At 34.0% G+C, this 14523-nt stretch overlaps 1 protein-coding gene across 2 annotated transcripts in view; it reads left to right on the top strand.

Moving 5' to 3' along the window:
* LOC106110362 (fibroblast growth factor receptor homolog 1-like) overlaps positions 1-12420 on the top strand; it is a 77611-nt gene extending 65191 nt beyond the window's left edge. The window contains exons 3-15 of one of the 2 annotated variants that reach the window (XM_013292178.1): positions 1657-1813; positions 3346-3473; positions 3787-4098; positions 4362-4553; positions 5739-5962; positions 6831-6966; positions 7391-7647; positions 8004-8244; positions 8439-8628; positions 8897-9008; positions 9232-9425; positions 10363-10500; positions 11205-12420. In XM_013292178.1, the coding sequence (XP_013147632.1) occupies positions 1657-1813; positions 3346-3473; positions 3787-4098; positions 4362-4553; positions 5739-5962; positions 6831-6966; positions 7391-7647; positions 8004-8244; positions 8439-8628; positions 8897-9008; positions 9232-9425; positions 10363-10500; positions 11205-11409 (2486 nt within the window). In that variant the 3' untranslated portion in view covers positions 11410-12420. Of the gene's footprint in view, positions 1-1656; positions 1814-3345; positions 3474-3786; positions 4099-4361; positions 4554-5120; positions 5324-5738; positions 5963-6830; positions 6967-7390; positions 7648-8003; positions 8245-8438; positions 8629-8896; positions 9009-9231; positions 9426-10362; positions 10501-11204 lie in introns of both variants that reach the window. The other variant, XM_013292179.1, reaches the window with a different exon arrangement.
* The last annotated feature ends 2103 nt before the right edge of the window (positions 12421-14523 follow it).

Genomic DNA, 14523 nt, shown 5'->3' with positions numbered 1-14523 from the left:
TGATCCGTAAATTCATCAAAAATTGCTGTTTTTATTGTTTGATTACTACATTTTACCATATAATGATCTAAGCAAGCGTTTTTTCTCGTAGCTAATGCATTAAAAATATAACTAGTATTATATTAGATGCTCATTGTGTCGTTATCTTTAGTCGTCGTGGTGAAAATGCACCTTAACAGTGGAATAACACAACGTCGGCAATTTATTGCCTTCAGGTGGTTTGCAAACGCATCGTGCTATTTTCGACGATAGCGTGATACTGTGAAGTTGGTACCGAACATCGATTGTTTTGGTCTAATAAACTAATTATAATTATTAATTTAAGTTATAATTTCGATTGTGTATTAGAAAAATCTGTTTGTTTTTACTTTAGAATACCAAAACTAGCGTTCTTTTTTAGATTTTCGGTTTCTTTAAAATTACAACTTTCTCGAGATATATTGTTCTATAGAACTGTGAATATGTGTTTATACACAAAACATAAAATTAGCTGGAACAGTCGCCAACGTCCATACCACGTTGAACACACCGGTTCTCGTCCGATCACCGAAGTTAAGCAACGTCGGGCGCGGTCAGTACTTGGATGGGTGACCGCCTGGGAACACCGCGTGATGTTGGCTTTTTGCTGTTTTTTTTTTAAATACACGATAACCAAGTGTTGATATCAATATGTGTTAATCAGTAAAAAAACAGTAAATACTTCTCATCAATGATTTAAAGAAAAAAGATGGAATATAGGCTTACATAGTATTTTTCTCTAGCTTCTTATTTACTTATATTAATTGACCAAAGAGATTCAAAAAGTATATAGAGGAGGCATAGTTGACACTTCACTAACGCTGTCCATTCATAGATCCTCATAACCACAGGCCATAATTAAATGTTAAAATAATTGCCGATATGTCTATTTCATTGTTGATATTAAATTTTGTAAAATGTTTATTTTATTTTAGAACAAAAGATGGAGCTTATTATAATTTAATAAATGTTGTTCGCTATGCCTCGTCTATACATTTTTAAACGTCTTTGGTAGATACACGTAGGTACTTTACAAAAATGTTTCCATCGCAACCTTTAAAAAAATGCAAGTGTACATGATATATGTATTAATTGTGCAAAATAAGTGAATTATAAGCCGATCCACAGGTAATAATGAGATTATCTAGATGGCGCCTGCTCCATCATTCCAACTTTTTGCATTCCTTTAGCGAAACCGTGTAGTGTCATGTTAATACGATTTATCGCTTCGTAGTACATTCTGATCGTAATCTTTGATAACTCCATTTATACAAGATCAATGTAATGCAAATAAGCTGACAGAGATCTTAATATATCTTTTTCAATGTTAAAAGGTTTTTAGCATTGACAACTTGTATTAAACGAGTTTACGATCTGAAACACTGTTACAAAAACATAATTTGTATCCTCTTCTCTTACCTATCTTATTCTAAAAGGAGAGGATTGAAAGGGGAATTAGATTTGGCAGCGGATGGGGTACTATCCTCCTTCCGTACGTCTCCTCCTTTGTCGATTTAAGGAAGGCAATGCGTCTGCCAATTATTGCGTATTCAAATGGCTACTTGCTTATGTATCGTCGTCCTTTCTTTCTATTTGAGTAAACAAAGATAGAAATAATTCGTTTTTCTTTTGTTCCAGATGATACTTATACAGTAATCGAAGCGTCGACCAATGAGAGACTGCGTCTAGTCTGCGGATTGAGGCCGAGAAGTCAAACGCAGGGGGTGCGATGGCATTTTGATGGGAAACCGTTGGAAGGACAAAATAGACAACGGGTAGTTCTACAACGACAATGGTAGGATTATGAAACTATTTGTAAAAAAATAAACATTTAATTTCGTTAGAGGTACAAGTAGATTGGAATATTGAAAGAGGTCCTAAAAGGCAACATTTTTTTAAATTTAAGACCTCTTTCCGTTTTATATTTACTAGAGAGAATTTTCCAATAAACACTCACACACAAACATGCACTTACCTTTTATTGTTTACACAAAATTAATTAATTAAATAGAGAAAAATGCTCAAAAATTGGAACCAAAAATATTAATGGACACATTAAACTAGTAAAGACAATTTTCTAAACTTGTACACAAAATAAAGCAATAAACATAAGCAACAATATCTTAAATTAAAATGAATACAAGAATGCTCAAATCAAAACGCAGTACACATTGAGAATCTAAAAGCATAAGCCATAACTCATGGTACACGCCGGCTATCGGGACGTTTCTATTTGACGCAAATAAAGCACACTGTCGATCAAAACATCGTATCAAATCAATCAAGCTGCACGCTGATCCGAGATTAAAGTCTAGTCTATTCTAGGCTCCTTGAATAGTTAATGTTCCTAGAGACTTGTCCACAACGAGAAATAATTTTACCCCATTTAAAGTTAATAAGATAGAAGACTCTTAGTTGAGATTCATAGTTAAGGAACAAAATATCGTTTCAGTATTCGGTCGTATAGATATTTATCAAATTTGAGTATCTAATATAAAATACCCAGTTAGAATGATTAGGCTTTTTTTATTCTCTACTAGCTTAGTGTCTAGTCTCTTAGTGTCTCTACTAGCAGACTCCGTCTGCGTGATACTAAAAAAAAGCTTAAATAGTTGGAAATATTTTTTTAGACTATGTTCTACATTTGTGCCAAATCTCATCGAGATCCGTTGAGCCGTTTAGGCTACAAACTCTTACAAACATCCATCAATCCAAACTATCGCATTTATAACATTAGTAAGATTTTCTAAACTAAAATCTTCATACATCCTTTTAAAGCTTTCAGTCAGGTTTAAAAATTTTATATGATTCTTTGCTTATAACTAAAGATCAAATAATAAAGCAGGTGTTCCAATAACTTAGTCTTTAGAAACCGTCGTCTTTACGCAGCATACGAAATAAATGCTCGTACTTGAACATTTGCATTCAAAACATGTTCGGATTCTAATGTAACCGCAAGTGTAACGCTGGTAGCATCAGACATGTCATGTTAACCAAATTACAACTTACAATCGGATTTAACATTTACAAATGCTATTGTTACAATTGGTTTCAATTGTTATTTTAGTGTCTAAAAGTTACAAAATGCATAAAGAAAAGATATGGAGGAATCGCATGCAACAAGAAGGATTTTAGTTATGAGTGTGGTGGTAGAAAGAGATGGATGTATTGCATGAAAGGTGACATGATCAATAAGGGAGTGATGACTGAGACGACGGATAGTTGTTTCGAGGACGAAAACCTAGTGCGCCATACGGAAGTAGAATAAGATAGAGGTTATGATGAAATATATATGAGAAAGAGAAATATTTTATGTTTTATATCCAGGTTGAGGATAAAAGGATTCAGAGCAAAGGATGCCGGCGTATATACATGTCATAACGATGAAGATAAAGGAAGGGAAATGAGTGTTACAATCAAGCACTGGCCAGATGTGGAACAAGACAATTTAGAAGGTAAGGAATGGTTTCCTTTAAAAGCAAACACAACTGGATACTTGTTTTACTTGAAATAATCTTCGGAATGTGATCTTTGATATTTTCTTCGATGACTTTATTAACCAGATGTTTAAACATGTTGAGATAAAAGTGTTGCATTTTAATGCCAATTTTAAAACGTCCTTTATGCATTGCTCTTTAACTTTTTTTTAATAAATACTGCATTCTGTATGAAATCTTCGTATTCCATGTTTAAAATTTAAGTCACAAAATGTTTTCCATTTCAAGGAAAGTGTTTAACAAAATGTATTTCAAGTATATTTGTTTGCAGAATACCAATCAGATATCGACATGCAACGACCGATGCCAGAAATATTAGCTCAACACGAAGCTCCCTTAGAGAACAATACTTTGGAAGAAAAACCAACGGATGTGAAAAGATTGACGAAAAGTTTAAAATATAGGGAATATGATAACAAAGACGAGGACGTCGATGATAAAAGTGAAAGAGAACATCCTAACTATGGACATGTGGATGATACTAAAACAAAATACGCTCCTAAATTTAAACATCCCTCAAAAATGTTCAACATGGATATGAAGCCAGCAGGTAGTTCGATAAGACTGAAATGCGCTGCTGATGGTAAGAATCATCAATTTCATTATAGTAAAATGTTCTCACACCTTGTTGAGATTGAATACTTTCCCAAAAGCATTTGTTAAACTCAAAATTTGCAACTGCAAGTTGCAGCATGAAATTCGTATCTCAGCATCTAATGAGAACAGAACTACTACTACTAATTTGAAAGCCTTTTAAACGGTGTGCACTTGAATGAATGAATGAATGATCAAATCTGGGTAAGATTTATTTCTTCACTTATAGAGCATTTGTATTTCAAATTGCAGGAAATCCAACGCCAAATATCACATGGTTTAAAAACAACGGCACACCCATCATGAGGACGTACTTCCAGCCGTCTTATGGCAAATGGTCGATGACGCTCGACGAATTAACCAAAGCCGATAATGGAAACTACACTTGTCTAGTTTGTAATGAACTGGGCTGCATCAATCATACAGTCATTCTTCACATACAAGGTACAATAAATATTTTATAAAATACATTTTTAGCAACTACGAACAAATTTTTATTAAAAAAAAATTAATTACAAGATGACTTTATTATTTGATTGGACACAAAATCTATCTGTTTTTACGTCGGGAATGTTGCCACACTAAAAATGTCTATTATTCCTAATCTATAGAAAATAGAAATATGTCGTAAAGGGATTAAAATAATAAAATAAAACATGTTAAGGACCTGAACCACAATTATTATAAATTGTCAGATAACAATCCAACGTATGAATATATTTGATGGAAATATCGGATTTTCGTACTCTATCTAACAGTGACGTCATTTTTAACCTATCTGAGACACTAACAGCCAGCGGTGGGACCCTTAATGTTTGACTTGATAGATTTATTTTACTCGTGTGTTCCACATTCTTCCCACGTCAGTAACATTGTAAGGCCTAATTTTAAAGTTATGGTTTTCACATACTAATTAAGTTACATTATATCTAGTACATTAAGGTCAATATTTTAGTAAGTCAAGTAACGGATAGAATTAATCCGCTTTATATCTGTGCTAAATTTCTCTAGAACGGTACCCATCGAAGCCGTACATAAAGGAAGGATATCCGGGCAACGTAACGGTCCTCGTCAACGACACGGTGAAGCTATCCTGCCCACCTGTATCCGATTTAGAACCTTATTCCTATTGGATAAGACCTTCAAATTATTCCCTAAAAGACGCAGAAGTAGGACCGAGTGATGCGCCAATACCAGCTGGGGATGTTATTGAGGTTAATTTTGAATTTGGTGGAGGTCCAAAAGAGTGCTAACAAATCGGTTACGGAATATGTAAATAGAGTTTTAAGTCATTTATAAAGATAATAATGACAAATACTAACTGTATTCAATTTACCGGTGAAGGCAGTAAGCTAATTCTTTTTTTAAAAAATAGTTAGGATAGTTGTAAGGTGACGGGAAATAGTCAAATCAGTACTAATATAAGTTAAAGTACTTTTAAGATTTTGTATTCGGTGATAAATGGTTAATATGGTAAGTTAGCAATTTATGGTGACAGTATGTATATTTTAGGTTATTTCTAAGGTCTGTAATTAGGATTAGCATAACTATAGTAAATAACAAATATTTAAAATAGTGACGTTGTAATTATAATCCACAAAATGTTAACACACTAATCTTTTTTTATAGAGCGTTTATACGCGAAACCAGTGCTAACCCAGGGTGTAGTCAACCAGACCAAATTGGTCGGTGAGACGGCGAAGTTAAGCTGCGAATTCCTTTCTGATCTCCATCCGTACGTCTTTTGGATGTTTTTCACAAATGACGAGTACAATTATAATGTCACTATTGACACCAACGAGGGTGCCACTCAGGAGTCCATTGTGTTCTACGACAAGACTAAACTCATGACGGTGAGGGTGGTGACTAACATTATCTGTGGGTTGCATAGCATGTCATTTTAATGAATATGGTATCATCTTTTATATTGCATGATTTGTCCATCCAAAGACATTTAATATATAGACCAGGCATAGTGAACAAAAATTAGCCGGTACTTTTGAAAGGTACTATATTAAAGTTGTACGTCACCTCGTGTCCTTTTATTGACATGTAATAAAACATTTTATAAAATTATAATAAGCTCCATCTTTTGGCAAAAAATAAAACATAATGGTTTCTGTGACTATTAATAGATGGAGTCAGTGAAGCGTAATCTATGCCTCCTCTATGTGTTTTTGATTGTATCTAATAAATTTAAACTATTTTATATACTTACTGAGTGTTTCGAGATATCTTCTTTCAGACTTTATTGTATTTCTGTATCTGCGTTCAAACACACTTCCGCTTTTCTTTTTATTGTTTAGATTTTTTAGAATATTGTCGATATTTTCATTGTTACACTTATTGCACGATGACAAGTCGCCTATGCACGAAAACATCATACTAATTCTTAGAGCTTGCGCACACCTTTGACTAAACTATCACAACTGTTGTGCGATTAACGATTGTCGATTGTTTCACAGCCAATTCAACCGTTTAGTTGCACAAGTAAAGATCGATTAGTGTGCGTATCCATATAAGTTTATAGGAATCAAAGCAACAAAACAGTTGTGCGATAGTTTAGTCAAAGATGTGCCCGCGATCTTACAGTCTATGTTATGAGCTTGTCTATATAAATAATATTATTTGTTTGCAACATTATCAATAATGGGAATAGATTGTATGTTTTTATAAATTAAAAAAAAACCCTTGTATAACAATGTTGAAATAATCTCGTAGAGTGAAGACCCATTGGATTTGCCCGAACAACTGACAATATTCAATGTAACCAAGGAGGACGAGGGCTGGTACGTTTGTGTAGCTCTCAACACTTTAGGAAACACCACAGCTAAAGGATATCTTTCTGTTGTTGATTGTAAGTAAAAACTGTATTAAATCAAATTAAGTTTTCGTTAAACATGAACTTATAAGAAAACACTTCCGTATCATCATGATCATCCACTTACCCTTATCCCTTACGGAGGGTCGGCACATATGTGCTGCTGTTCCATTCATCTATATCAGTCGTCATATCTGAATCCACTCCTTTCTTAAGTACATCCTCTTTCACACAATTCATTTATACTTTCTTCGGTCTTCCTCTTCCTTTGTAGCCATCCACATTCAATTTTAACACTTTCTGGGTTATTCCCCCATCGTTTCTTAAGAAAACACTTACGTATAAGGGCCGATAAAGATAGACGAATAAATTTTAAAAATGCATAAAATAGATATGAAAGACCTGACCGGGAACATAAGAGGCTCTGATGTTTCTAACATCCATTTTATTAACATTTCAGCATTCCCAGCACCAGAGCCTATAAACCACGGAAAGCACACGTTGTTTATAAATATTTTAACAGCGGTGTTAGGCGCGATGTTTTTAGTCGCTGCTTTGGTAGTAGTGATGATATTCAAAAAGTTGAAAAGAGAGAAGATAAAGAAGCAACTAGCGATAGAAACAGCACGTGCGGTGATCGTGACGCACTGGACGAAAAAAGTGACAGTGGAAAAGCCACAGATGAACGGAACTCCCAGCACGACTGGTGAAGGTTTGGTAAGTATTTTTTTCTTCTCGAACAAGATAATAGCCTCAGTGGCTCAGGGGTTTAAGCACTTGACTTGTCTTGGGTTCGAATCCCGCCAAATACCAATTCGATTTTCTTAAGTACATTATTTACCGGACGTTCTTATGGTGAACTAAAACATCGTGATGTCTGCTCATATCGGCGAAAAATTCAGATATGTGTGAAGTCAACCCGCAGTGGGCCAACGGTGGCCCCTCAGTGGTGACGTATAGTGAGCTGGTGATGTACTAATAGTAAGAATGAACTAATTTTAAGAAGTTGGGATAAATTGATGGTTTAGGATGCATTCGTAGACTACTGTTAATTTTTTTTTATTTACTTCCAGTTGATGCCGGTTGTGAAAATAGAAAAACAAAAATTGTCACAAGTGCAGGGCAACACAAGCGATTCAATGATGATGTCGGAATATGAACTGCCAGTAGACATCGACTGGGAAGTGCCCAGAGAGTCCTTGTCGCTGGGCAAGATTCTGGGAGAAGGAGAATTCGGGAAAGTGGTCAAAGCTGAATGCGTAGGGATTCTGAAGCCGGGAGTTCAGTCTGTGGTAGCTGTTAAAATGTTAAAAGGTAATTTTGCAAATAATGTTTATATTCATATTATGAGGACCACACAAGAATATAAGTTGGATTATGTTCTCGTCTATTCGTGATAAGAATAGGTCTCTAAAATTAAGTAAATTTGTGAGTTTTTAATATTAAAATTGGACAAAAGATCAATAGTGTTCCAGGCAGAATCTAAAGTTCTTTTATTGTAATTCCAGAGGGTCACACGGATGCGGAGATGATGGCGCTTGTATCTGAGATGGAGATGATGAAGATGATAGGCAAGCACGTGAACATCATCAACCTGCTCGGCTGCTGCACGCAGGATGGTCCGCTCTACGTTATCGTTGAGTACGCGCCTAACGGAAACCTGAGAGAGTTCCTAAGGAATCATCGCCCTGGAAATAGGTATGAACTAATCTATAAAACAAAAGTTGAACGGATCTAGATGAAATTTGGCATAGATATAGAACATAATCTGGAAGAACACATAGGCTACTAAGTTTTTTTTTAATTCCACGCGGGTGGAGTCACGGGAAAAGCTAACTAGAACCAAACATTTAGAATACAACATTGAATGTCAAGACATAAATTTTCTTCGCTTCTAGTATTCTAAATGTATAAAGTCATGTCTTGACTTAATTAATCGTTAATGACCTAAATGTTGATTTTTCAGATATGAATCACCAACGGAAGACTTGAAGGAAAAGAAAACTTTAACACAAAAAGATTTGGTATCATTTTCATACCAAGTAGCTAGAGGAATGGAATACTTAGCATCAAGACGGGTAAGAAAATCTACTTGAATTAAAAGTAATAACAGCTAGTTGTCATCATTTTCCTCCACATAACTCCATCTCACTCTCTTCTTGAAGTAATCTTTTACGAAATACACCCATCTCTTTCTAGATTTACCTCTACCCGTGTACCTCCACAACTAACGTTCTTCTCGTGTTTGTGTATGCAAGTGAATCTATTTGTATTAATTATAACTCATTGCAAATTTTCCAGTGCATCCATAGAGACTTAGCAGCACGTAACGTGCTAGTCTCAGACGACTGTGTTCTAAAGATCGCAGACTTTGGTCTCGCGAAGGACGTGCACAGTAATGACTACTACAGGAAGAAGACCGAAGGCCGGTTGCCTGTGCGATGGATGGCACCGGAGTCACTTTACCATAAAGTCTTCACGACACAGACTGATGTGTAAGTAGTAATACAAGTAATTGTGAGTTTGTTGACTGTAAAGAGACATAGAGTAGGCATAGTTGACACTTTCCTTGAAACATTTTTCGCATAATCTCACTAGCAGTATCTATTAGTTATTTATTATTCGTTATTTTGTGTGGAAGAGCCGGCTTTAACATCTTCGCACGAATGGGTCGGCTCGCCCGGTGAAATACCACGACCACACAGAAGACAGGCGTGAAGTGAAAGCAATTCCGCGTTTCGTCTGATGAGTGTGGTGCCGGAGGCCCAATTTTAGTCCTTTTCCCGTCCACCTTTTCCTTTAAGAGAAGGATGGATGGGTAAGTGGATTTGACGGTGGAGGAGACGCATAAGATGGGGAAATATTCTCTTTATGTGCTTATCCTCCTTTGTCGATTTAGGGTAGGCAACGCATCTGCAATTGCGGATGTCTATGGGCAGCGGTCACTTCGCCATTTTGGCGGATTTTGGTGGCTGCTTGCTCGTTTGCCACCTTTTTGTATAAAAAAATAGTAAATCCGCAAAACAACATTTAATTGCCAAGGTGTAGATATAGATGTAGGTGTGGACGTAGGTGTAGTTTATAATATAACAAAAGATGGAGCTGATTATGGTTTTGAAAAATCTTTTATTACATGACAATACAAGTGCACGAGGTGGCACTAAACTTGATAAAAATTTATGTAGTGCACGAGGTGGCTCTAACCTTGACAACTGTTACACCTTTCAGAGAAAGTTATTGAAAGAACTAGTTAACTGTCAAGTCTACAAATTTTACAACTGATATAGTACCTTTCAGAGACAGTACCGGTGAAAAAAATTGCTCAATGTAGTCTATATATTTCTTAAATGTCTATGGTTACATTCGTAATTCATGTATTCATGTAATAATGTAGTAGGTGTAAACTCTATTATTTCCTTTATATTTTTGTAGATGGTCGTTCGGCGTGCTCCTGTGGGAGATAATGACGCTGGGAGGCACGCCGTACCCGACAGTGCCGGGACAGTACATGTACCAGCATCTCAGCGCAGGACATCGTATGGAGAAGCCGCCTTGCTGCAGCCTTGAAATGTTAGTAACAACTTCATAGTGTAGGAATACACCACAAAGTGTCAAATGATTGAATAAACAGTTTAAAAGAATCCAGTGATGGAACTTTATTTATGTAGGACTAGCTTTCGCCCGCGACTCCGTCCGAAGGGAATTGAAAAAAACAAAAGTGAATAGCCTATGTGTTCTTCCAGACTATTCTCTAAATCTATGCCGAATTTCATCGAAATCCGTTCAGCCGTTTAAGCTACAAACTCTAACAAACATCCATCCATCTATCTAAAGTTTTACATTTATAATATTGGTAAGATTGCCGACTAAACATGTAAATATAAACACAAACATATTTATTTTATAGGCAAACATTCATAGAAAGATAAACAATGTGCAAACAACAATTACCTTATATCTAACAAGTTTTAATAAATCTTTAGTAATAATACAAGTAACATTAAACAAATGACAAAACCTTGGTCTAGGTGGGATAGTGGTTAAGCGCTAGTTTTGCAATTAAAAAAAAATAATCGAAAAAAGCATAGTAAAAATCAGGCTTATTGACATATACGGTACAAAATATTAATTGATTGTGAGAAAGAGCATAATTTTAAGTAACCAGTAAATTCAAAATTTAAAATCGTACATACCGTATATTAATTTATCAACTCTTCTTACCCTATGAAAGACAAAAGGGATGATGACGGCCAATAATAACTATGTTTTTCCAGTTACATGCTGATGCGTGAATGCTGGTCCTTCTCGCCCGGCGACCGGCCATCTTTCACCGAACTGGTAGAAGATTTGGATAAAATATTAACCGTGACAGCAAATCAGGAATATCTCGACTTAGGATTGCCCCAACTTGATACACCGCCATCTAGTTACGACGGATCCGGTGATGAAAGTGACAGCGAATTCCCTTTTATAAAATAATATTCAATTTTGAGTTTAACTTCCATTGGAGTTTATTTACATGTTAATCCATTGATGCGTTTATATAACGCTTAGATTATCGACTTGAAGGAGCAAGCAATGTATGTTGCATAATGTGAAATTGTCGAACAAGTCTGAATAAAAGGTAAATTGTGACTTTTATTCACATGTAAATATCAAATAAACATAAAAATAATCTTCGTAATTTTGAAAACAGTGCAAAAAACTTTTATTTAGCATTTTGACAAATTTACATAAAACTGTTTTGTTCCAAGTTCATCAGAGTATTAAGTTAGTTAGGAAAATTTTAATTAAACGAAATTATTTTTGACCCACCTGTATATTGAATATTTTCATACATTAAATATTAGGATATTAAGGGCCTGCCCCACCACTGTCTGATAGAGGCTCAGATAGCTTAAAATTGACGTTACTGGCAGATGAGGGAACAAAATCCGATATTCCCATCACATATTTTACACGTTGGATTGTTATCAGACAATTAACAATTTGGTGGGACAGGGCCCTAAATTAAGAATTATATACCTTATATATCGGAGTATTATAAGTAGAGTAGTGTGTTTATATACTATTCTGATTTTGAAAATAATTACGAACAATGAACTTAGAAATAAGTACATGAACTCGGAATTACCAAAAAAATCATAGTTTTTAATAATTTTTCTAAGAATTTATTTATTATTAAATGTACCAAAACATTTATCGCAAAGTATTTGATTTTGTATATAATTTTTTTACGGCTTTTGTCGTATATTTTAAATTTTGTACATAAATGTTATAGAACCAAAGTTCGATTTATATTATTTTTGTTAAGTGTAATTGTACTGGAAACTATTGTATTATGTAACGTTTTTTTGTGACTGTAGAACAAAATACTCGCTTTTACAAAACATTTTGTCATGGGTTTCTTACCTATAAAAATACTCATTACTGAAACACATTTTTTTATATTTAGCATTTAATATTTATACAATCTTGATAGAATAATGTTAATAATGTTTATTTCAATTTTAAAACATAATTTAATTAGTCATTTGCTGGTGGGCTAAGTAAAAACTAAATTATGATAGCTCACTAGCGCCATCTCTACTTCATATTTTCAATCTCCATGTACGTTTTACAAATTGACATCCAAATTAATAAGAAAAAGCGATAACAGCGCCTCTGTTACTGGGATAGATATTCTTGTTTGACTATAAAAAGCAACCTTGTCCTGGATCTAGTTTAAATGAGATTTTAATGTATTTATATTTTTGCATGAATAATTTTTACATGTACTTAACTAGATTTTAACTTGACTATAGTGAGGAATGAATTAAGTTAAGCTTAGTGAAATGAATTAAAAATGTAAATAATTGCATATTTTACGGAAAGTTAATATTAAATAAATTCTGATCACGTTAAATTAAGCTGTCTTTTTACAAATGGAATTTTAGCGCCATCTATGAAGTATTATGTGAAATAAAAACATCGAGTGAAATATTACGATTTGTCGATGTCAGAGTTTATTTGTACGAATGTAATGAATTTTTGTATATTTGATTTCTCCATGAAATGTATTAATGTTGTACAAAATAAAGAAAGTGACAATAAAGTAAATTTATTTGACGTTTTATTTAACCTAAAGTCCAAGTAAAATTAAAAACCTTACTGTAGGAACAAAGTAAAGAAGTTAATTATGTATTTTATAACGGTGACAAATGATTTCGAAACGAAACTTAAAAAACATGTCAAAATAATTGTTAATTTTTTTTAAATGAATACCCCAAATTTCTTAGTTTTTATTAATCAATAATATATAATATATCGGTTATATTCTCACAAAAAATATTTATATACAAATAAGATTAATGTTGCGACATCTATTATATTATATACAAACTACAATTGTTTTGTGACTTTCATCACTTTATTGTTTTACGTCTAGTCTAAATCGAGACTTTTATTATTTACTAATAGTTAAAATTATAATTAAGTATATTCAATAAAAGGGCGATAAAACTCTTTTTATTTAAAAACATACATAGATGGGGTTCACTAATATTTCAACCAGGATGGGAAGGATACACAAATTTACCAACAGGTGGCGCTGATATAAACTGTCCTTATAAATTGTATTCAAAAATTGCTGCAGAGATTTTTTATGTGGTTTTAATATAAAACATCAAAATTAGCATTTAAACACATAAAACATTTTTAATATTAGGATAAGATACATTGTTAAAAAAAAATATAATTATAAATAAAACTTAAAAAATACTTTAGCTACCGCCAACGTCCATACCACGTTGAAAACACCGGTTCTCGTCCGATCACCGAAGTTAAGCAACGTCGGGCGCGGTCAGTACTTGGATGGGTGACCGCCTGGGAACACCGCGTGATGTTGGCTTTTTGTTATTTTTTTTTTGTTTTGTTTTAAAAATCGCGTAATCAGAGTTCCATTATTCTAATCCGTATTAAAGGAAACAATGTTATAAATACAGTTATATTTATTTACATAAAAATAACATAAAAAATAGTTTTCGTAAAATAAGCTAAAGCAGTCGCCAACGTCCATACCACGTTGAAAACACCGGTTCTCGTCCGATCACCGAAGTTAAGCAACGTCGGGCGCGGTCAGTACTTGGATGGGTGACCGCCTGGGAACACCGCGTGATGTTGGCTTTTTGCTGTTTAAAACAATATCAATTTGCGTTTCCCATTTTGTTTTTTTTTATACATTTTTAAATACAACATTACTGTTTAAAAACCTATATTCACTAACCGAATTCTATGACTTCGTACAACTATACCTTGTTTTAATTAAAACATAAATCACCGTCACTTCCGCTTCGGTTTGGGAGCTTATTTGAGTTCATAAACAAAAGCTTACAGCGAAATTTACACAAGGGACTAGGCCCTTGTCACTGTCTTAATTACCTCAAAGCTGGGGTAAAATATTTGACCAAAATTAAAATTTATTGAGTTGATTAATTTAACAGCACAAAACATTGAAGTCTTTCGACCTAAAGTTACTTTTTTTATCTATTTAATAGTAATTACAATAAGTAATCAGACTAAGAGATTGCGTTTTGACAAAGGCTAAAAAACACT

This window comes from Papilio polytes, unplaced genomic scaffold (assembly GCF_000836215.1).
Source record: "Papilio polytes unplaced genomic scaffold, Ppol_1.0 DF820678.1, whole genome shotgun sequence".
Taxonomy (NCBI): Eukaryota; Metazoa; Arthropoda; class Insecta; order Lepidoptera; family Papilionidae; genus Papilio; species Papilio polytes.
Note: the sequence above shows the minus strand (reverse complement) of the source record. Positions and strands in the feature narration are given on the sequence as shown.